Source organism: Hippichthys cyanospilos, chromosome 1 (assembly GCF_059441005.1).
Source record: "Hippichthys cyanospilos isolate Australia breed blue-spotted pipefish chromosome 1, RoL_Hcya_1.0, whole genome shotgun sequence".
Taxonomy (NCBI): domain Eukaryota; kingdom Metazoa; phylum Chordata; class Actinopteri; order Syngnathiformes; family Syngnathidae; genus Hippichthys; species Hippichthys cyanospilos.
This window is the reverse complement of record NC_142369.1, coordinates 19765214-19788640: the sequence shown is the minus strand read 5'-3', so window position 1 is coordinate 19788640 and position 23427 is coordinate 19765214. Positions and strand designations below refer to the sequence as shown.

The following is a 23427-nucleotide window of genomic DNA, read 5'->3' as shown; positions in this document are numbered from 1 at the left end:
TTGTGCTGGTCCAATAATGGCGCAGATTGGAGCAATTCATCACATCTCTCATGCATATTGAGGACCTATCAGATGGAGGCCTGCGCATCATTCATATTCATGTGGCAAATTTTTGAATTTTTTGCCTGAGCCTCTCCTCCACATTGACCTCACCAGCTTTTCAACCACTAATGCAGCGATCTCCCTTTCACCAGGGACATATAGTGCGTGCGCTTACGTGGAAAGATGTCATCCGATATGGTGTGCAGTTTCAATTTCCATGCGCGTGAAGGAAAATCAATGCTACAGATATAGCATCGCGTGATCTCTTACCTTCGTCGATGACACCAAATGAAGCATCTTCCTGGATATCATTGAGAAATACCTCTCACACATACAATTGAAACACCCATACATATGAATAAATCTCTCACACACTACTGCAGCTGAAACGCTGTCATACACACTACTGAAACGCTCACACTACTGAATTGTTCTCTTCGACAATTGTATTGTCTTCACACGGTACAATAAGTACTGTTTGTTTAAAAAAAAAAAAACTACACACAAATGAATATACACTCTGTCACGACTATGGTGGTTTTCAGTCCTCTAGGGAGCAAACCAGCAGCCGAGACTTGTTTCATTATAGTGCAGAGTGCAACAAGGCTGTGTGTGTTTGTGTGTGTGTGAGTGTATGTGTCATAGCTGGGAGGTGTAAGTGACAGGTTGGTAGCTGAGCTGATGGGCTTGGAGGAGGAGAAAGATGGACAGATTAGATAGCATTGAGTGTGGGGTGGAGGCAGAGAAGATGGGAGAGATGCAAGGGTGATGTGAGAAGGTCAGCAAGGGGGAAGAGGAAATAATGGTTGTGCTTCCTGTTTGAGTGTGAAGGACAGGAGAAAAAAAATGGCAGATGCCTACATATACAGAATGTTGTCATCTTCCTACAGGAGCAAAATACACTCATTTGACTCTTCATTAGATACACCTGCATAGTCTCTTGAGAGTCATTAGAAATGTTGCCTTTGGAGATATTAGCATTGGTTAGTGTGGTATACAATATACAGCAATGGAGAACTGTGCTGCATTGTGCTGAGGTCCAAAATATAGCAGAAAGCTCTCGGTATGTTTGCCACAATAAAGGACAAATACAGTTACAACAACGATCAAATCAGTTCTATCCATTTATCCGTCTGCCCGTCCGTCCGTCCATCCTTCCATCCTTCCATCCATCCATCCATCCATCCATCCATCCATCCATCCATCCATCCATCCATCCAAAAACAAAGCGATCAAACAAGGAGCTCTTTTTCAACATGCTCTAAATTCTTTGATATCAACCACTAATTGTATCCCATTAAAACAATTCATTTGCTCAATCTGAATTGGTTTGACTACAAAAATGGTGAGTCTGAACACAATGTCGGGAACAGTGTTTGTTTTTTTTCAATCAGATTTTATCTCGTTAATGAAAAGAGCATACCGTATAATGTAGTAGACAGATCAAATGTTGACGAATCAACGGCTTTCAAAACCAAGTACCATGAACGCAGTTGCCAACCAAAACATCAAGACTGACTCAGGTAATATTTGGAGTCCTCCACGCGATGAATGATGGATTTTGTGCAAAGTGTCTAAATTCTGGTTTGACCATGACACACGTTTGTGTGAGTCCATGTGCATGTGTTAGGTAGCCACCCCCTTGCTGTTCCTCTACATTTTTCTTTTATGCCCTTTGAAACTTGAGTTAGTATTGACAAAAATAGAATTGAGCAATTAAAGGTTTCCAATCTATTCCATGCCTCCACCCAACTGATCACCCAACACCATTATTGGGAATAAAATGAAGTCTAAATTGTACAAGTGTGAATTCAGTATTGAGGCACAGCGTTGTGGCCTCCTAAAAACCTGTGCAGGCAAGCAGGCGTATGCGTGACTTTATTTTTAGAACTTTCCACATTGTGCCCCAAAAATTTAAGTGTGGTTCTGTCTGTTTGAGCGGCCCACCCAAAAAATAATTTTTGTCTGACCATTTTGTTTGACCATATCAACATTATTTGACCATTTTGTATGGGAGAAGGCCTCCACGAAGCCTTGGCTAATGACGCCATATTTAATGGATACATGAGAGCGATAACTTTGGCTCATTTTCTTGGTGGGTTTTTTTTCATGTCACTATTGCTATGACAACTTTCACTTACATGAATTTGGTAAACACGCAATGCATTCAAGTAGGCAAACAGATGGATCAGAACAACTCATGGGCTTCCCACTTGCATCGGAAGAAAGGTAACATAAACATGTTAGCCTTAGTTGAGTATACCCACAGTGAAATGAAAATGGAATTTTCCAGAATGTTTTTTTTCTTTTATTATATTTTGTTCGATCGCTTACCTTTTTGTTTAGACCACCTGTAGGCATTGGCTCGCTCCTGTATGATATTACCTGCCAAGTCCTGCCATCGCTTGAAAGTGATCTTTATCCATCTTAGCAGATCGAGTTATGGCTAAAAAGTCATTTCCCATATTATTCCCCCTTTGAGTTCAACTATCAAGTGCAACCATCAATGCACGTGCTAAACTTGTGCTAAGCTTGTGACATGAGAAGTATCCACTGACAGGCGATTTCCATGGCAACGTTTCCATTCAAATTAGTACCAATTGCTGCTCTAGTAATCACATTTAGTATTTTATAAAGGCTTTCACAGTGACGCCGTTATTCAAAATGAGCTTCTATTATTATGGCTTCCAAACGGATGTGATCTGTGGTTGGCATGGCGACGGCAAACATGTCATTCGTGGTTTGACAGCGCATCAAATAAGGTTGAAGTTTTGTCAAGCTAATACATGTTTTCGCTTTACTTGGCCGCGATGGCTCTGAAGGCAGAGAAGTTGTTGTTATGAGGACTCAAGGACACGCGTGTGTTTATGAGCATGCGTGTGTGACCTTCACCACCAGGTAGGCAGTGAATCACAGTGTTGATGAATTTTATTCATCATTTCAAGGACAAACACACACACGACACACAACCCATTCAACAGTTTCCTGACCACACATATACCCATTAAGATGTAATAAAGGCACACTGTATAATTTTCACATTAAGCGAAAAGTCAACCACTGAAATACAGCTATACCGTAAATAAAAATCCTTCGCGGCGCCTATTTTGGGGAAATACAATTGACTGCCATTTTATATGCATACACAACAGGGTCATACCAATAGCAAGGAATATATAGACAGCTATTCACAGTCACACCCGTAGACAATTGCAATGCATGTTTTTGGAACTACCAAAGGAGGAAAAGTCATAGAAGCAGTGGGAATTAATTGGTGTTAGTATGGATATAATGAGGTCTTTGATGGTCAAGTATTGTGGAAATTTTTTTTATTTTTATTTTTATGCAATATTGTCCTTTCGAAAAGTTGCGCATGCATTATATTATATCACTTCTTTTCAAAGTAATTTTCAAAGCACCGAGTTGCCATTTAGTCTGTAATAACCCAGTGGGGAAAACATCTTTTTTTATTCACGTCTTGTCAAAAATCTTGTTAATTTATTGCAAATGAGATGACGAGTGCGCAGCAAGCATCTTCTCACATTTCTCATTGCTTCAATTATTCTGTCGTGTTTGTTAAATTCAAAGAAATGGTGCTGCTGCGAAGCACGTGGATAGTTTTTTAAGGCCACTTCACAATTTGATCACATCCGACACAGGAAATGTAAAACCTTTGACAGTGTTCATTTAAAAAACAAATCATATGTATTACTATTCAAACAAATCAGGAGGTCAGGACTGAAATACTATAGTTCTTGTCAAGAAAAAATTGTTTGTAATACCCTCCTGCTTCCTCCCACACTCCAAAAACATGCATGGAAGGTGAATTGGACATACTAAATTGTCCTTTGGTGTGATTGGGTGTTGTTCGTCACTGTGTGCCGTGCCATTGGCTGTAAAGCAGTTCACTCCACTGCCTACTGCCCGCTGAGCCAGCTGAGATAGGCGCCAGCAACCCTGCGACCCTTGTGAGCATAAGTGGCTCTAGAAAATGGATGGATGGATGTATCTGCTATTGTATGAATAACAAATCCAAACGAAGTAAACTGAACTAGATTTGGTTGAGAAGGCCAGACAAAAATATTTTGACGCAAATATGCCTCCCACACCTCGAATTTCGCACCTGTTACCTAAAAAGAGAGTCACACATGAGAAGTTATGTTTTCTCCTATCGGCTGTCAGGATCCAAAAAAAGGTGAGGTGTTATTATTGTTTAAGTCTTGGGAAACAAAATCCAGGTGTGATCACACTCATTGGAAACATGTTTTTGGCTTCATCAGCCCCGGATGAGCCCAAATGAGATGTTTCCATCCGACGGTGTGTCTTCCTTTGTCAGATGTGCCGCAACAAGCAGCATGCTGGGAAACCTCCTTTTACATCAGTTCCCCTTTCTGTAATATAATCCCAATCTCCATAAATGTTTTGTGCCTTGTGAAAACTGATGGACATGACGGCGTTTTTTTTTTCTCCCACACCTCATTTGCTAAAATCGCAAATAGTGGGCGCTAAATTGAGTCTTCACGCTAATAGCTAGCCCATGCTGTTGGCAACGGGTACAAAAGTCTGTATTTGTTTCTCCCATGCACGTTATGTTTGGTATAATTAGATATATTCCATTTTTTATTGATCAAAACATTGCTTTAAAAGGAACCAATCAGATTTAAAGACACGTATCTGACTCATTTCATTCATTTGGAGTCGGTGCCAGTAAGTAAGGCCGCCAGAAGAGCAACTTGAAATTGAAATAAATATGCAAAGGAAAATCATTTTCAAACAATCCCTCCCCCGAAAGATGACATGACTAAAATAGCCGTTTGAAGCATCAGAAGGATGTCAAGGGATTAAGGAGAAAGTGACGCCTTTCATACAAAAGCTTCCCCTTGGGTGGCGCCGCTTTGAACGTATTACTTTGGATAGCCTCCTGTCACACACTGACTGAATGTGACTCCACTTTTTAATACGTCTCTCATGACAACAATGTCTTCTTGGGAGAGCAATTCAGCGCACGTGACGTGTACCGAGTTCCATAAAGCGCTATTCACGTACCATGTGAAAGGTTGGAATGTATGTGCTTGCCTCAACACATTATTGTGCAAAAGGATGAAGATGATGATGCAATGTAGCTGTGCATCGTTTTCTTTAGTGCTTGTTCACGGAATAAAACGAGGGGTAAAATACGGTGGCCCTGAAGTGCATTGGAAAAAAAAACAAATACCTAAACAAAAACAAAAAAAGACGATACAACCAAAAGGAAAACACGCTTTCAAAGATAAAACGCAAAAAAAAGAACTTTTTACAAAAGTCGAAACGCCTGCAACATCTCCATAAGCACAAATATTTTTACAGTTACCGGAGGTGGTCGGGGGCGGAAGGGGGTGGTGGACTCACGACTGATTGGACGAGGCGGGGCAACTAGATTGCACGTACTTGACGTTTGTCCATGAGCAGGAAGTGATTCATTGTGACGTCTTTTTTAAAATGAGCATCAACCGCGACCACCAGTGTCGGGAATTGAACCCGCAACTTTCCTGTTGGAAGGTCAACGATCTACTGCTGAGTTGTGGATGGAAACGCCTCCTCTGATGCTGCTGATGTGAAGTCACTGTCAGTCCCTTAATTAGAGCTGGAAGTTGTATGAATAAGTTTCAAAATAAGAGCAAAAACATGAGATGCATGGTTAGCTGCGCTTGATAAGTTTACCATGTTGTTTTAGCTCATGTTATGTATTTACTGCAAACTTGCCTTGCACATTTTAACTATTTCTTTTCTCATGCTTGTTCAAGTACATACTCATTGTGATCTTGTAATGATATTCAAGTATATTTTTGAATCAGATGTAATCTGGATATTGGCGGGAACGGGAAAATTCTCCAGTGAGCCGGACTTTGAAACACCCTCCTGAATAAATCAATCTAAAATGTGTTTTTGGAACGCGGGCGGAAGCCAGAGTACATGAAGAAAACGCACACCCGAGCGTTGGGAGAACTGGCAACCTCCGCATCGGAGGACCTGAGCCCAGATTCAAACTCAGAAGCTCAGAACTTTTGTTTACGAAGAATATGGTGGATGAAAATAATTGGGTGCGTTGGGAAAGCAGGTCACACGTCATTATGGCATGAACTTGACTGACATCTTGGTGTTTTCACACACACGGGCACAAACCCGCAGTTTGACAGGATTATCCGCTCCACTCCTGACATTTTCTCCCGGCCTCATGCATAGTGTCTTTTTCGGGCGGGATGTGGGAAATGATCAAATGCGAGCTTTAAAGTAATCCCCGCCTTAGTCGGTGCACACCCTGCAGGTACGATCTGCCTTTGGACATGTTTGGTTCATGCACGGTCCACATTTGCAGGCGAGCGAGCGCGTGATGAGGAGCAGGCCTCCGACTCATGTGTCTGAGCTGCCCTCAAACATCACCCATGGGCCTTTTTTTTTGATCCCCTTGCTCTTAAGTCCCGCGCATACTTCACTGTGTCTTGTGTGCGTCTGCGAGTGTGCCGTGTGTGGTTTGCAACCGCTAGCGATGCTTGGCTGTATTCCGTCTTCTTTCCCACTGTACCATCAAAAGTCTCTGGGGTGTACTTCTCTTGCTGCTGAAAGGATTTTTTTTCTTCCAACGGTCTCGGTATCTTGCTGACAATGTTGCGTTGAACACAGTACGGCTGAATGAAGCGTATCTATGAATGTGGCAAGAAAACACTCTTATCATCATATTGTTTAGAAATCCTGTATACTTCCTCTGCAACTTCATCAGACTGTCTTCTGATATGTCCTGTAGACTGACTTTTCAATGAAAAAAACAAAGTAGACATGTCTTGAGATGACCTGACCGTTTTAATTCTACTAAATTCACCTCGGATGGAGCAGCTCTTAAAACCTATCCTTAGTTAGAAACCCTAGTTTGTTCCCTAACCCTAGTTTGAAATCATTATCTGAGTTTAAAATACTTATATGAAACCATAAACCTAGTTTGAAGTCTTTTTTTTTAAACCCTAGTCCTTCTTTGAAATTCTACTTTGAAACCCTCCTTTGGAAGCCTAACCTTAGTTTCAAAGCCTACTTTGAAACCCTAAACCTAGTTTGAAACCCTTATTTGAATCAATAAACCCTGTTTGAAAAGTTTTCTTTCTGCCATTTTACACAGCGCTGGTGGCTCCAGACAGTATCAGCGCTGGTATAATGACACACGGGCGAGAAAAGCGAGGATTAGCACGAGGCTAAACTCGGTGTTACCGCAGAGTGCGGTGCTAAGGCCGAGCAGCGAGTGAGGCCCAAACGCATGAATTCGTTTCACCGGATGAGTGGACGTGCACGGGGACGGAGGGGATTTTCAGCCGAATGGAGGTCTGCCCCACGTAACTGCTCACGAGCCATAATGTCGGGTCGTATTATCTTTGCGGATTTACCCAAGGCCTAAGCCACCGTTAATCAATGACATTTTTTTGCTAGGACGCGCACGCTGCCGTCTTTGGAAAAGATCAAGGGTGCGTTCGGAAATAGGCCCCGACAGTTCGGAAACTCACGACCGGGAACCTGGTGCGCCGTGCGGAAATGAAGCGAAGGGGAGCGCGCACCGCCTCTCCGAGCATATCACCCTCAGAGCCGTATGCAGAGAGAGCGCCGCGGTAAATTTTCGACTCCGTTGACTAATGGCAAAGGAAGATGCTTTATTGTTGTGTGTCATTTTCTTTAGACTCGGAAAATTCTTGCCAAGTTGTGATTGGAATCTTGATCTGGAGATTCATTTCCATCCCCGTGGAGACCGCGCCAAGCAACAAAACAAGGATAGCGACAGACAGGCCTCATTAGCTGCGCCATCTGATCCGCGTGTTGTGTTACCGCCGTGACTCGCCTCCAGTGTCAAACTACCTGACAAAACACAACACTACGCACTACCTGTCAGAGCAACAACACGGAGGCATGCCCCCGTTTCGAACAGGAGCTGTTTCCCAGAGGAAGTGCAAACAGAAATGTAATTATTGAAGGGCTCCTACACTATACGTGTAACGGCAGAATAAGCGTTTCACATTTAAAAGCAATTCTGCTTTGCGTAAAGTTGTTCCTCTGCAATGTGCACACTCCATTTAGCCTTCTAATGTGCACCCCTGTGTGGTGACTAATTAAGACTTTTAAGCGGAGGGAGTGAAGATCATGAGTGTTCCTTATGGAAACACAACACAACTAATAAGGTTAACTCAATTCTTGTGTGCCTTTGACTTGAGACAAATTGTTTTGGATATAAAGTATGTAGTTGGTATTCCCTTCTTCCATCCGATGTAGCTTGACCGCTTTTTAAAGAATAACGACTAAAATTGTGATATTACATGATCGAGGTTATAAACACGATAATACAAAAGACTAATAAACAGCATGACAAACACGTCAACTATCAAATAAAATGAATTGTATTTTTGCACTATGTATATTCGTAAGTAGTTCATTTGTTTTGAATTTACATCTCTGTGACGGTTTAGTCAAAGCGAAATTTATTTTAACTTGTCAGGCAACAGACTGTTATATTGTCCCAATTATCCTCGTCACATAAATCCCCTTTAAAATGCTTCCTATCCCGAGTGGCATTTCTTTTCATGGGTTCCTTGGATCTGAATAGAAACAAGTATGATTAAAGTACCGAGTCTTTGCTTCATACAGACTTACGTTACTCATTTTGACATCACCAATAAAAAGCATGTCATCTTGCAACAAAATTCTAACAAGCGCAAAAAAAACCCCGCCTTGTTCAGTGAGTGACATGGCAAAGACAAAATATCAAGGACTTCATGACAAGATTTTTATTTTCTTTTTAAATCACATTTGCATTAAATTAAAGTGTTTTTTAATTACTTTACAACATACATTAAACTGTGAATCAGATGTTAAGGAGGTGGAGAGAACAGGGCAAAAAACATTTGACGTCACAATATTTAACAAGCTCACAAAGGTCACATCATCTGTCGCTGCGCTTCGCACGTTATCAGGGAACGGGAGAGAGACGACAAGGCACACATACACCGGAGAGCCTCACTGGCCACTGCAGCCTTTGCTTTCAACATTTTTGATGGTAATTCACATCAGGGGGGCACAGGAAGCTGCAAAGTTGTAGCACGCTGCATTTAGCAAACCTGGCATGTTGGAAACTTCAGGCAGTGCTCAAAATGGTGTTCGTATTAGCTAGGCCCGAAACGGCAAATTCTGCATGAAAATAGCTCTGCGATATCGCAATCTTGGATCACCTTTTATTTCAAATTCCCAGCAGCCTTGAATGGAGCATTACTAGTCCCTAGTCCTGTTTTTCATACATGGGACAGTGGTTTGAGAAAAAGTTGGCTTTCATCCACAGAAATTAAAAGGAAGTTCAAGAAAACATTCACCTATCTACAAATACAACATTAATGGAGTGCTTTGTTGATTTAGGTGTGGGGATACGTCCTCAAACATGAACGGTAACATTAGCTAGCGCTTAAATTCAAACTCGTCTGACAAAACGGGGTATTTTATTCATTTTAGTTCATGTTTTTTTTTTTTTTTTTTGTGCCTTGACAGGATCCAGCCTGCTTTTATGCGACGCAAGAAGCACCTTTTGGTGTCAATTCTAGGTTAGCTCGGGGCACTAATGCTATGCTAACAAGCGGCACACCCGCTTTGCAAAAGTTTCAGTCAACGGTCGTGCCGTCGCCTTCCATCGAGCGCAAAAAGTACAATTGTAGAAAACACAAAAATGGAGAAACACTCGACATCAGTAACGACGTCTCGGCGGGCAACAGAAATGCTCATTCATGGCACGGTCGACAACATGTGTGTGGTGTGTGTACATGTGAATGGGAGCAGAATTACAATGATAACACCTACATTCTTTACTCGCATTTCATCAAATCAAGGAAACATGATGTAAGAAAAAACAAAATGTAAAAACACTACAAGTAAACTGCTATCGAAGAAAACATTGTCACTAGGGTGTAAGGCACAAATTTACATGTGGGGAAGGGGAGGTTTTAAAAAAAAAAAAGTTTTTCTCACTTCTTGCTGGTGGTTTCATTTCCATACGACGTGGCCAATCAAGAGCGACGATACTGACTCGTTCACACACAAACACACACACACAAACACAGTGCTGACTGGAGGAGTGAAAAGGGGAAATATTCATTTTAAATTAGAATGGTTTGTGACAGCAAAAGTCCATTGTGGCACACTGTAAATAAATACTTTCTCCTCACTTTAAGTCATTAAGAAAAAAAAAACTACTGGCTCCAGTTTAATGACTTTAAATATGTGTTGTTGTTTTTTTGATCACACTTGATTAATTGATATTAAAAAGATCTCTTTGCCCTCTCTTTTTTTTGAGCCTAAAAAGTCTTGTTTCTCTTCAAAAGCACTTCATAAAAAATAAATACAACAAGCTATTAGTATTAACAGTCAAATGTTGTTCAATGAAATGGGAGGATTCCCGTGGTTCGGGCCCATCCAGGCGGAGACTTGATTGCGGTAACACTTGGAGGCTTTCACAGTATTCCGACGGGCAGCTAATTTGTCTTTTCAGTCTCAGGGTCTGCCGGCCTTCAGCGTACTGTACACTCCCAGAGAAAAGAACCCCAAAAACCTGGACCCTACTTGCTCACTCGAACCCATTTTGTCCTTGCAGAGATCGAGAAGCCCCCCTCCCACTTCCCCGTGCTACATAGACCAAATCATCGGGGTCTTCTTTTGTCTCAGTAGCAAGTGTTCCCCTGCTTGGATGTTATTTACACATTTGTATAAAAGAAAGCGTTTCCTTAAAAAAAACAACCAAACTGTACACCCAAAAGAAGAAGTGATCCGAGTCTGTAGGATCTCCATCAGACTATGTGCAGCCGTCGTTGGGCTTCACCTTTGCGGAGAGCGACACAACGGAGGGTTTGGGAGGGACGTCGGGCTTGAGGTGCTTGATGCCTCCGCGAGGCAGCGAACCGTACGAGCTCACGGCCGACTGCCGCGACAGAGAAATGCCCTGCGCTGTCATTTGTATGGAGTCCACCCGCTGAGGCGCCGGGGGTGGCGTCTCCACGCGGTTGAAGCTCTGGTGCCTCGCCAAATGGGAGGAGTTGGACGAGTTGGTGTTGTGCTTCTTGAGGCCGGACGAGCCCGAGGCGGAGGACGACGAGCCTTTCCGGAGGCCGTAGACCGACGAGTGCACCTCCAGGCGTTTGCCCATCTGCGGCACCGCCGGGGGGATGGTGAGCGAAGCCTCTCGCTGGGGCACGCGGGGGGGCAGCGCCCCGTCCGGATCCGCCATGCTGAGATTGTGGCGGGGGTTCTTGACCGTCTTGTACTCCAGGGTGGCGCCCTGGTCGTCCACGAGGCCCACGCCGAGCTCGCTGGGATGCGGCTGCTCGACGTACTCGTGCTGGTAGGACTGCTGCAGGTGAGGAGGGAGCTGATGCTGGTGCTGGGGCAAAGGTAGGACCACCACGCTGGGGATGTGTCCCGGCGACGCCCTCAGGGGCAGGTCCGAGATAACGGGGGAGCCGATGGGCGGCATGTCCTTGGTGCAGGCGTTGATGAGGTTCTGGTTGCGCTCCCACTCGCGGCTCCCCCGGCTGGGCTTGCGGCGCGGCTGCAGCGGGGTGGACTCGGGCGTCGGCAGGGCGGTCAAGTCCAGGTGGTGCTGGTCGGCTTTGATCAACATCTTCCCGTTGGGCGTCAGTCGCCCGTTGTGCATCAGAGGCGTTAGTATGGCCTCGGGTCGGCCGTCTTTGGCCTGCGTCTGGAACAGGCCCGTGAGTTTGGTCACGCTGTTCATGGAGCCCCGCCGCGAGTGGAGGTGGTGGGCGTCCTTGTCCATGCGGCCGGGCAGGTCCAAGTCTCTCCGCCGGTGGTCGCAAACGCAGTAAACGATGATGCCGGAGAAGATGGCGCCCATGGCGAACGCCAGGATGACGGCGATGGCCAAGAGTGTGACGGGTACCAGCTGGTCGCGACCCTTCTGGTAGCTCTCACGGATGACACCTGCAGAGACGACATAGTCACACATTGAGATCCGATTGGAAGACAAAGCAGTGCTCTCCTGCTACATAACTCGCCGTTCACCCAAATGACATTAACGCCGAATTGAAATCGACTGCTATTTTCTACCTTCGGAGGTGTAGCATAACTGAGAAACGTGACCCCGTTTGTGTGGAGGGTACTCCAGTTTGTGAAGTTCGACGTCTGACATTCTTTTGTCCGTTCATATGTTTTTTTTAACGCTTATCCTCACTGGGGTCGCACGTTGGAGCCTATCCCTACTAACTCTGGGAATGGAGTGGGGGGACGCCCAGAGTTGGTCAATAGCCAATTGCGGGGCACAACGAGCGAAAGAACATCATTTACACTCACATTCAGCCCAACTAAGATTACACAATTAACCTACCACATATGGTCTTTTCTGTTTTTCTTTAACTGAATTTAACTGAAGGCAATTGTTTCTGTCCAATAAATAAATGCGACACCGTACACACTGTTACAAAACTAACCAGCATTGTCTCGGTTCTGTATAAAAAGCAAAGCAGGGTAAATGCCGTGCGTAAATGCCCGATACAGCAGTTTTATTGTATCTGTGTGAAACACATGCTGCAGCAGAAATGTGTGCTCTACAGCAGGTAAAGTTACAGCAAGTTTATAATTGTCATAGAAGTTGCTTCACTGAAACAGGACCCAAATGTTTGCTTAAAAGAAGAGCAATAACTTGAAGACCTCAGAATGAAAAGGGTATTTGAATGATTTTGCCTTCACATCACAACAGACTTGTTGCCACCCATTTCCAAACATTTAAAAGCCAATTGTTGTTTTCCAATAAAGGAATTAGCATTAAAATTGATCAAATAATCATTCATTTGATTAACCGTTTATCATTCAAAGTACATTGACTTTTTATTGCTTCTTGAATAAACTTTGAAAAAATTAAGTGAAATACTTGCTGCGTCGTTGACACAATTTAAAAAAAAGACTTTGTTGTCCTACACAATGATGTAAACCGCGGGAAGTGTAGCTACATTCACTCCCATTTTCTCTCTCATAATCACTAATCATCAATTTTAATCATAATCTCTTGTCCTAAAAATCCGGCATGATTTAAAATCTAAAGAGGTGCATCACTGCTATCCACTGATGTCAATGACAGTGAACCTTTAAAGTCTGGTTGAGCTCCATAGGTGTCAATGACGGGGAATGAGTTAATCGCACATGAAAGGGTCACAGGCACTTCAGCTTGTCTAAGCAAGAAAAAAAAAAAGGACACTAATTGTTAAATAAATAACCCCAAAAAGTTGGGCCGGATTGTGTTTTCCATTTCCGTCATTTTCAGTTAAGGATATTGCAAGAAACGACAAAAACAGCTTTCTAAGACAAAAAAAGAAGGAAAAAAAGGTTGCAGGTCATTATGTGTATAATTGTGCTCATGGCCCAGAGGGACAGAAAATGATACAAAAATTAAAGAAAAAAAAAGATTAGCAGTCTCATAACAAACATGCAAATGAAAAATGGTTTATCCTATCATGAATAAACACCTTCTCAAATTGCTTTCGGCAGCCGTATTCAATATTCTCCACTCAAATCCAATCTCAGTGTGCATGTTTTGTTGGGTCTGATACACTTTTAAAAAGCCTGATTAAAAAAAAAAAAACTGCCAAAATGAAAAAGGATATGAATGGGAATAAAGAAGGCTGAAATGTACCAGGAGCCTTTTTTCTTTTTGGATGCAAATGGCTGACATTTCATCAAGCTGTGAGCCCTGATCAATCTGCGAAACTTCATTAGCAAAAAAGCTGATTGGACGCCAAAGGCAACGAGCTGCGTCATCACATCCCGCACAAGGGGTCAGTGGGAAGCTGATATCAGTCCAACAGTTTGCGTGAGCGCACGCACACATGCGGAAAAAATAAAGCGCCGTTTTTACTTTGACTTGCTTGCTCCTGAAAAGAGATCTATGTTAACGAGGCCTGAAAGCAATGTGCATTTTGTGGAGCATCTCCTTTTCAAAAAGTCAATTCCTGCCTACTTTGGGCATTAACAATGGTGCATTTCGAGTGTGTTGTTCCACGATAAAATACCTTTCAGAAGAAAAAAGTGACGTACAATAAAACATCTTGCGACACTAGAGAAGGAAATGCAACTTAAAGGTCAGGGGCCAAAGATTGCATTCTAAAGCTCAGACCTAAAACCCCTTGCGTGATTTTTGTTTGTTTTTGAAACGTAAGCCAGCAGGGCCCCGGAAACGGTTGAGTAGCTGGGCTCCATCACCAAACGCACTTGGAGAACATCTCCAGTGTCCCTTGAGCAAAACACCACACACACCTCCAGACGTCAGGATCATCCGCTCCGGTGGAAGCCAAACCCAGACTTTGCATGACCAACATGCGCAATCCCCCCTTTTTGTTCCCCTGTCCACAAACGGGAGGCCAAGCCTGCCTTGTGAGGGCAAGTAAAGCGCTTACACTGAAGATCTATGAGGACGCGTTGGTAAACACATACTTGAATTCTCTTTTTAACGGGGTGAGGGTGATGTGCGGCCAGGTCATATTTCACCGGGAGCTTAAGTAAACATTTTTGCCAGACAAAAGGTGGACCCGCCCGGCGCAGGAGATAACATGCTATCTAAGGTGCAGAACAAAGGCGAGCGCTGTCCCAGACGACTCGCCGCTAACATCTGCTTCCCATCTCGGCGGCTGAGGTCTGACGACGACAGAAAAGGCTTTCTCTGCTTAGCTTTCATTTTGTTGACTGGGATCTTTTTCCACTTTCTCCTACTTGTGAACTTTGTGAGGCGTCATCTTTTATGGAGAATACAGACAAGTCATATCTTCTCTAACTTGAAACAGATCGTTTCATTCGGCATCCTTGTGAGGAGACTGGCAGCTGTCCGGGGCTTTGCTTTCATTTGAACAATCGGATGGTGGGAACGCTGCCAGAGCCATACTCTTACTGGAACACAGCAACTCAAGAAAAGAACAGCAAACAAGGCTCATTTTTGTCACGGCCACTTTGTAGCTCTCATTGGGCCGATATGATTAGGAAACAAAGTCCATTTGAAATAGTCTTGTGCTATTACTACTGTAAACAACAAATTAACGGCTATGTGGTTTTGAAATCAGAAGTAAAGGCTAAGAATTTGTTGATTTATTGTTGAAGTTACTGGAACAAAAAAAATGATCGACTCAAAATTTTGGAACTGAGTTTTACAAGGGTCATGGGAATTGACATGATTTGCTATCGTGGGCCATATAAAATGACTTGGCGGGCCGGATTTGGCCCACCGGCTTTGACACAGGTGACTTAGACAGATTTGACAAAAAACAAAAACAAACCAACAAACAAAAATGTAATTTTTTTTGACATTCTACTGATCAATTGATTTGGCTCATTATGGATTTCAATGACTGAACAATCATTTTAACATTCAGTGAAATAATGATACGTTCAATTTTTGTGTAAATTTTAGGGCCATTGTTTGATTTGAGTTTTATTTCACCATTTCTTTTTTAAATCATGCAACATATTTATTTATTTATGACATTACTTTAAACCACTTTTTATTTGTTTAAATGTCATTTTGAGAATGTGCTTGATGTTATTTTGTTTGTAATATTTTTCTTTTTTTGTAATATTTTTTGTTTTAAACTTTATTGCTTAGTTTTGATTTTATTGTAAAAGTTACAAATGTGTTCTTTTATTAATTGATTCTATTTTTTATGATCGAACAGAGGTTAGGAAGGGATGCTCTTTTCAGGATAAATACGTCAACTACACAAAACAAAGATGTTGTAGATAGGTTGAAAAGCAAATCCTCTCTTTAATGTTTGCAAAATGTGAAGGGGTTCATCTGCCTTTGTTCCAATCTTTCCCGACACGGAGACCAACGTTCCGTCCAGGCGTTTGGAGGTCAGGGGGCAAAGACTCAATCTGGTTGAACATTTAATTGAAGAAGGCTCACTGTGGCACTTTGTTGTGGTTTCGGCGAGGTTAATGCCCACTTTAACCTCTACTGCATGCCTCTTCCTGTCTGACTCTGTTTTTTTTCTTTCGGTCAAACCAAACCCTTTCATTCTTTCTTGTGCACTTCCATGGATCACGCCACACTCGCTCGCATACTTCCTGAGAACGAAAAACTTTGAAGACCTTCAGCTTTGATGTGACAAATTGTTTCCCGTCATCAAAGAGAAATAGCAGGGTACACGGGAGCTGGATTAAATCTTCGTGTTCCTGGCCTCTTTGGGAATATTTACAACTTTTCAAAATTCAGACGGGATTTAGACACTTACAGATCTTTGCAGCAGATTTTCAGAATGTGAGTGAACCCACACAATAACAAAATGTGTTCCATGTGGTTTCGCAGTGTGTGACGTACTTGCCATGCACATTATACCTGGAAATTCAGAAAATGAAGAAAGCACAGTAGGTAAATTAACTGTTAGCTCATCAATTCATTGAAGGTATTATTATTATTATTTTCCCGGGTGGTGGGTGGTCCACTTAAAGGGACCAGATTAAGACTGTTTTTCATTACAGACAGCAGGAGGTGCTGCATTTACCTTTGTCCATAGCTACAACAGACATGGCAGCCTCCGGAGGAGTGCCACCCCCCATGTAATATAATTTAATGATAACCAGACCTACAATTATATTTAACACATACTGGTGGTCGTTAAAAACACATTTATTTGCAAGTTTTTGAAATTAATAATCATTCAATTGATTCCACTTGAATGAAAAACGGTCTAAATCTTACCCGCTGTCCACCTCAGTTAACAACAGAGCTACGCTTCTGCCAAGTCAAGATTCTAGTGCATGACTAGCACGCCGCATTAGAGATAATAAAAGGAGCCTATGATTCGAGTTGGCCACGGCCACTCTCTCTTGAAGAGCTAACGGCGTGTCTGTAAAATTAACCAACATCGGGTCTAAGCCGCCGACAGATTTACAGCAGTAGTGAAAAAAGGTCAAGCGTGTTTTTTAATTGTGGACCTAGCAGGGCACGTGAATGTAGCATCACTTATGGCTAACAAACAAGCCGATCGAGAAGCAGTAGCTAATCAGTAGCTAATCGCCCTCTTGCTGGCGAGACAAACTGCAGGAACAAACCAAGCAACATGTAATGGTTTCGTCTTTGTATTCGATTGTTTATTGAAGCGGCTTGGACTTGCTGTCAGTGCTGCGTATCAAACAGTGACAAAGAATTTACCTCTGACTTCCTTGGACTAATTAAACTGGGTCCCGAACGAACCACGCAAACCATAACTGAGAGACCTAAGAAACTTTGAGGACGCAAGCTTGAGTCGCGCGACATCGCTGAGTGCACACAGACTTTGTGCTTAATGTGGGAGCGACAATGACAATGACCTTGAGGGAGACTTTTTAATAAAAGAAAGGGTGAGTACCAAACACGATGTACACATATGAGTAACTCACAAAAACAATTACGTGCACCCCTGGCTATAAAAAATGGATGGAATAAACAGGCTCCTGCTCCTTTTGATAGAGAAGATGGGAAATTTGTCAAATTTGTCCCAGTTGTCACGATGCGTACTCATCATAGGCATAGAAAATGAATAGATTCCCTGCTTGAGTTATGATTTATAAACTGGAATGGTGGTTTATGCAACAGCAGGTAGTTTCCGTCCAGCCCGTTTTCTAGATTTCGATTTTACGCGATCTCCAGATTCAGTATCGCCACATTCCACAACCACTATGCCAGATCTTCCGATATATGTTAATCACAGTCAAAAGAGTCCAAGCGCATTATTGGGTGTCAAACACACATTCACGCTGCTACTTTTATCCCGTCAGGCGCTGCTCCGGCTGACTTAAAGCCACAGAGAAGCTCTTTGTGTCGACGATGGGAAAATGCTTAAAGGTGGAGAAGCATCACGGCGGGTTGATGGGGACGCCTTAAACCTCTTAACACCACAAACTCAGATATTGTCAGGGGAAGAAAAATGAATAGAGATCCCTATCAGCCTTAAAAGCGTCAACACAACAGTGGACGTTGATGCGCAATAGAAAGTACTCGCTATGCAAAAAAAACTGACCATTATAAATAAAAAACTGACTGATGTTGCTATTTAAAACAACAGTATCGAATAAAGTATTTTGTTTTTGCTTAAGGCCTTCCTTCACATTTGAACTGTTGTGTGTACACCACTGTTATAAATAATAATGGACAGCACATTGATTAAGCCAAAAGTACAAAACAAAAGCATTACATTTTTTTCCTTTTTTTTTTTTACCAAGTTATGATTCACATACAACAACAAGGAATAAAGGCTGTATAAATGGTCATGAGCTTCTACTGTTTCCTGCACTTCCTGACATGATCATTTTTTTCATTTGTTTTCTGTTACTTATTGTTCAATCTGCATTTACACTTTAGTATTTTACTGAAAATAATGTACAGTAATAAATCAACATATTTTTTTTTCCTGGGGGGGGGGGATTAGCTTGTTAAGTAACCCGCCCCCACCCCCCACCTCCATTTAACCAAAAAAAAGATGTGCAGTTTCTGTTCATAAAAACAAACAAAAACAGCAAGCTGGTCCACCTGCATTTTACGCCTATGTACTCTACATTCCCTGTAGCCACGGCAACAACATAGACACTATTATTCTTCTTCAAGCCAGCGTGCCATTCAAGAGCTTTTCATGTTGTTCTACTTTCACATAACGATGTATTGTTTCTTTAATGACCCAATAAAAGCTTATGTGCGTGCACTGAAGGGGCACACTGATGAGACACTTATATTTAAAGGCCAGATCTTTTGATGTGTCGCGCTGCTATCAACAACAATTCACTAATGTACATGCATCATGTTGTTTACTCGACAGTTTGCTTTAATCAAGTATCACAGTTTGCATTCTCGTTTTGTTTGTGGATGTTAGGAGGTGCTTCACACATCCATTTGTCAGGTCACAACCAATTTCTCAGAGGAAATTTTAAGAATGAATGGATTTTTCCTCTTTTTGATGCCACAAATTAATTTTTGCCCTTGCTGGTGTCCAAGCGTGTGCATTGTGCAGACTGGACGTGGCCTGATGGCGACACATAGCAGCAGACGTTGAAATACAGCACTAAAAAGGAGCCTGTGTTTGACACAAGGTGTAAGCAAAACATCCAAATGGTATTGCAAGCTGCAAAAATTAGCCAGCATGAAGAGAACAATGAGCTAATTAGGAGAGGAAATTGCTGCTTGCGTCAATGGAAGAAGTGCGAAACGTCGGGAAAACATCAAGTCTTCTGTTTCTGCTATGAGTCACAATGAGCTGCCGATTATTCACCTGCTGCTCCACACGCACGCATGACTCTCCTGGCCATGATTGCAGGGTAATAATGACAGGACTGGGACTAGCTACAGCAGGAGTTCTTTGTCCCGTTGCTGCTAAATCATGATGACCCACATTTATAGAACAATGAAGAGAAAACATTGTTCGAAAAAAAAAAAAAAGGCTTTGAAAAAGTCTGCACGGAACTTCCATTCATTGCACAAGAAACGTTCTGGACGCTTGTAATAGGCATGGATCTGTGGTATACTGAGACCATATCAAGCCTCGGCAGACCCTATTCATTTTTTAACGATTTAAATGTATTTGGGGTGTTTGCAAAAATAATGAAACACTGACCATGTGGATAATAAAAAGGCAGGTACCGTTGGCGTGCGAGCGTGAGCTGTGGCTGACGGCAGCTCCCCTGTGAATTTTTTTCAACTTACATAACTTACATATTTTTTTTTTAAGTTTTGTAAAAATTAAGTTCATTTTAATTCCGTTGAACGACAATTTGATATGTTTTCATGCTTTTGTTTCTCTTTCAGAGTGAAGACTGATATGCACAAGGACCGAAATGACTTTTTTTGTTTGAATATGCTTGAATGTCAAACAGGACTGTTTTTCTGAGGAAATGAAATAGAAAATATATCCCAACCAGAAAGCCAAGCATTTCTAAGAGGAAAACAAAAAAACACTTTGTGAAGGATTGTGAAATTGTGAATGTTTTTTCTTTTTTTTTAATAGATAATCATGAGTGTTCAACAAGATGTTTGATTTATTCATGTCTTTCTAAAATGAATGTGAAAGAACCATTTGTTTTAAACCTCTGTAAATGTACTCGACTTCATCTATTGGGGGAATACTTGAACTATATTTGGATATGTCCAAAACTGATTTCCTCCTTAAGATATTAAAGATCTTGTTATGGACGAATCTGCGGTTTGCCAAGGGTTAATAAAGCAGCAGACTGGTGTTAAAGCGAGCGCAGTGCATCATAAGAACGTCTGACGGCACGCGGGGTCGTGACTGGCTCCTAACCTTGAAGATTGCCTTCTACAGCAGCTATGCCGTCTTCGGCATGAGTGAAAAATAAAAATAAACAAGACATCACATCTCAGTGTGAGCAAGGTCATACTCTTGCCCACAGCTGTCGGCAGGCTGCATTTAATGTCAAATAGTGATGTTTTAATGAATGGCTGCAGCGTTGGGCTAGGCCAAGCAGTATTAGCAATTTGCTGCGCTGTCTGATTATGGACAGCATGTGACCCTCAGACAAGGCTGAAGATGTGTTTGAAATACAGTATGAAGTTTTGCTGAGTCATCTGAACTGCAAGAATAACGCCTGCTTTTTTTTTAAGGATTCCACATTCCCCCAAATTAATCATGAATTACTTTATTACTTAAAAAGAATCAAGCCAATAGTTATGAAATAATATATTTGTATTTCAGCATTTCAAAGTCCCACGTTCTAGCTGTCTAAGTGTCGCGCAAATTGCAAATTGTTGTCTGCAGTACATCGTTAGCACATCCGCCTCACAGTTCAGAGACCCCGGTTCAAATCCACCAGTACTGTGCGGAGTTTGCATGTTCTCCCCAAGCCTGTGTGGGTTCTATCCGGGCACTTCCTCCCACACTCCAAAAACATGCATAGCAGACGTAATGGACACACTACATTATCCTTAGATGTGATTGGGTGCGTGAATGGTTGTTTGTCTCTGTGTGCCCTGTAATTGTCTGGCGACCAGTTCAGGGTACACTCCGCCTACTGCCCCAAGTCAGCTGGGATAAGCGAACCCTTGTGAGGCTCTAGAAAATGTCCTAATGGATGTCTGAAGCTCAGCAACAAAAGTTTGTTAAATTATCATCATAATCACATCATTTCAAACAAAAAATGTGGAATTCTCAGTGTTCTACATTGTTTGTGCCTTCCTGATTATGTTTCAGCAAAGTAGTAGTTGATGCAGGGAAAATATTCTGTTTCAAACAAGAATACTGATGTTGGAAGCAACCGTTGTGTACTCCACCATGCATCCTGCAATCGTTGTCAGCCCTGCTTCAATATTCAGTTCCAACGGCAGTGGAATGTGCTGTCTTTAAAATCTTAAAAAAAAGAAAATCTTAAAAAAAATGAACTTAGTTATATGTGTAAAAACGCAGGTTAAAAAAATGAAATAGAAAAGAGTAAACACTGGATTTAATGTGTGCCTTTCTTGTACCGTGTAACGATGTCGTCTTACACTTACAGTATTACTAACCTCCACAAGTGCAGTACTGAAGTCATAATTACCGTAAATATTTGCATGAACAAGCAACCTGACTTTTTTTGTGTTACAAGTAGTAACCCAGCTGATTTTTTTGATTTGTTAATATGAGTGCGATATGATGGCAGTGAGATCGCCTCAGTTCATTTAATACAAAGCAGCACTTTGCCATAATGAATAGACAGACAAACGTAAATAAAACTGAGGCTTTAGAGTGTTTAAGGTCAATCAAAACTATCTCATAACTTTGCCTCGACTACAAGGAGCAAATATTTGAACGCAAGTGGTGCAGCACTAGATGTAGACAGGCGATATAATACTACTCAGGCATATATTCTTTATACGCTTCAAAAAAGGACTCATTGAGTTTAATTTCTTGTTTAAAACTGTATGAGTGTATTGTACTGTTGCCCAATGACCAATCGCGCACATCAGAAAGCGCTGCAGTGAAGTAGTCATGATGAAATTCTATTTAATTATTTGATGACTCAAAACACATGATGATGGAACGAATTAGCTGCGTTTCCATTCATGTCAGTGGGGATAAACGATTTAACATATGAGGTTTTGATCCTCAAGGCATCACTGTGTCTGTAAAGCAATGGATTGGCTTTATTATTCATTTTATTACGACGAGTAAGCTTTTGTCTCACTCCGACCTCTTTTCTTTTCCGATCCATGCGCAACCTTTGCGGGCCTCCATTTCTTCTCCTCACCCCTCATTTGTAGATTCTCTTTTTGTTTATATTACCTCTCTGCTGTCGTCCTCTTTTAGCTCACCTCTGCATGATTGTCCGTCTCGTTAAATAAATCCTTATCATTCATGTAGCTTTTCCTGCACTTTCTTATTTCCCATGTTTCCTGGCCCTGTCGTCTAGCTGCCTCCCTCTTTCAGCCCCGTCCGTCTCCTGCGAATTGCTGCTGTAATGAAGCCATAAATTGGAGCAACACAGCGGCGGCTACAGGTCGGGCTGGGTAAAGTGGATGGGGGGGGTTGACAGCAAGAGAGACGGCAGAAAAGGGAAGAGAGCCAAAAGGGGAGGGGTGGTTTCATTTAGACAAGAGAAGAGATATGAGTCTTGTTGGAGAGGAGACAGTCTACTAGGGGAGGAGCAGGATTGAACGAGGAGGGGGGGTTGGTGGTGTGGATTATCCATAAATTGGTTGCGGAATCACTTATAAAATGGTAGAGCCTTGGAACATGCCATCCCTGTTGGATGTCGGGAGGGGTCACAGTGGCAGGAGATGGCGAGGTGTTGAGAGCAGGCGGGTGTGCTTTGAGGTCAAGAAGATCATCAGGAAACACAGACAGACAGACAAAGCGCAAATGTACTGTGAAAAAAAGCCACCTAGGGACAGCAACACCCCCTCCCCCCCACCCCCACTGAAGTGGTAGATAAAGACGCCACCGGCTCGTTAATACTCCTCACTTTGCGGCGCCTGTTTAATTACTGTGGCGGCTTTGGCCTAATAATAATATTCATTAGGAGATAAGATCCTGCAACGTCTTTGCTGCAAATGGAAAAAGCGGTTTGGGGATTAATTTCTTTTAAATCGCCAAATTATCATGAGAACGGCTCCTGATAGGACTGATACATTCAACTGGAAAACTTTTTACCACTTGGATTATTATGCACTCGCATGCCACAATTAGGGTCACGATCAGCGTATCACAGCCGAATTTATCTATTACTAAACAATTTAAAATCTTCAATGACCTAACACGCGACTTTTTGGAGTGCGAGAAGACAGAATAAGTGGAGAACATGAAACTCAAGAGTATATTCTAAAATATGATCATTTTCACATTGCTATTTGGTCAGATACTTTAAGCCCGATTTGGTCAGGTGAAT

At 42.2% G+C, this 23427-nt stretch overlaps 1 protein-coding gene and 1 long non-coding RNA gene across 4 annotated transcripts in view; one reads left to right on the top strand and one right to left on the bottom strand.

The window, feature by feature from the left end:
• The first annotated feature begins 7067 nt into the window (after positions 1-7067).
• LOC148429592 (uncharacterized) lies at positions 7068-8381 on the top strand. The gene is made up of 3 exons (XR_015865109.1): positions 7068-7389; positions 7495-7670; positions 7739-8381. It is a non-coding gene; the product is annotated as an uncharacterized LOC148429592 (long non-coding RNA).
• Positions 8382-8814: 433 nt separating this feature from the next.
• sema6a (sema domain, transmembrane domain (TM), and cytoplasmic domain, (semaphorin) 6A) overlaps positions 8815-23427 on the bottom strand; it is a 133705-nt gene continuing 119092 nt past the window's right edge. For all 3 annotated transcript variants that reach the window (XM_088410900.1, XM_088410906.1, XM_088410915.1), the window contains one exon: positions 8815-12027. In XM_088410900.1, coding sequence (XP_088267026.1) covers positions 10883-12027 — 1145 coding nt within the window. In that variant the 3' untranslated portion in view covers positions 8815-10882. The remainder of the gene's footprint in view (positions 12028-23427) is intronic.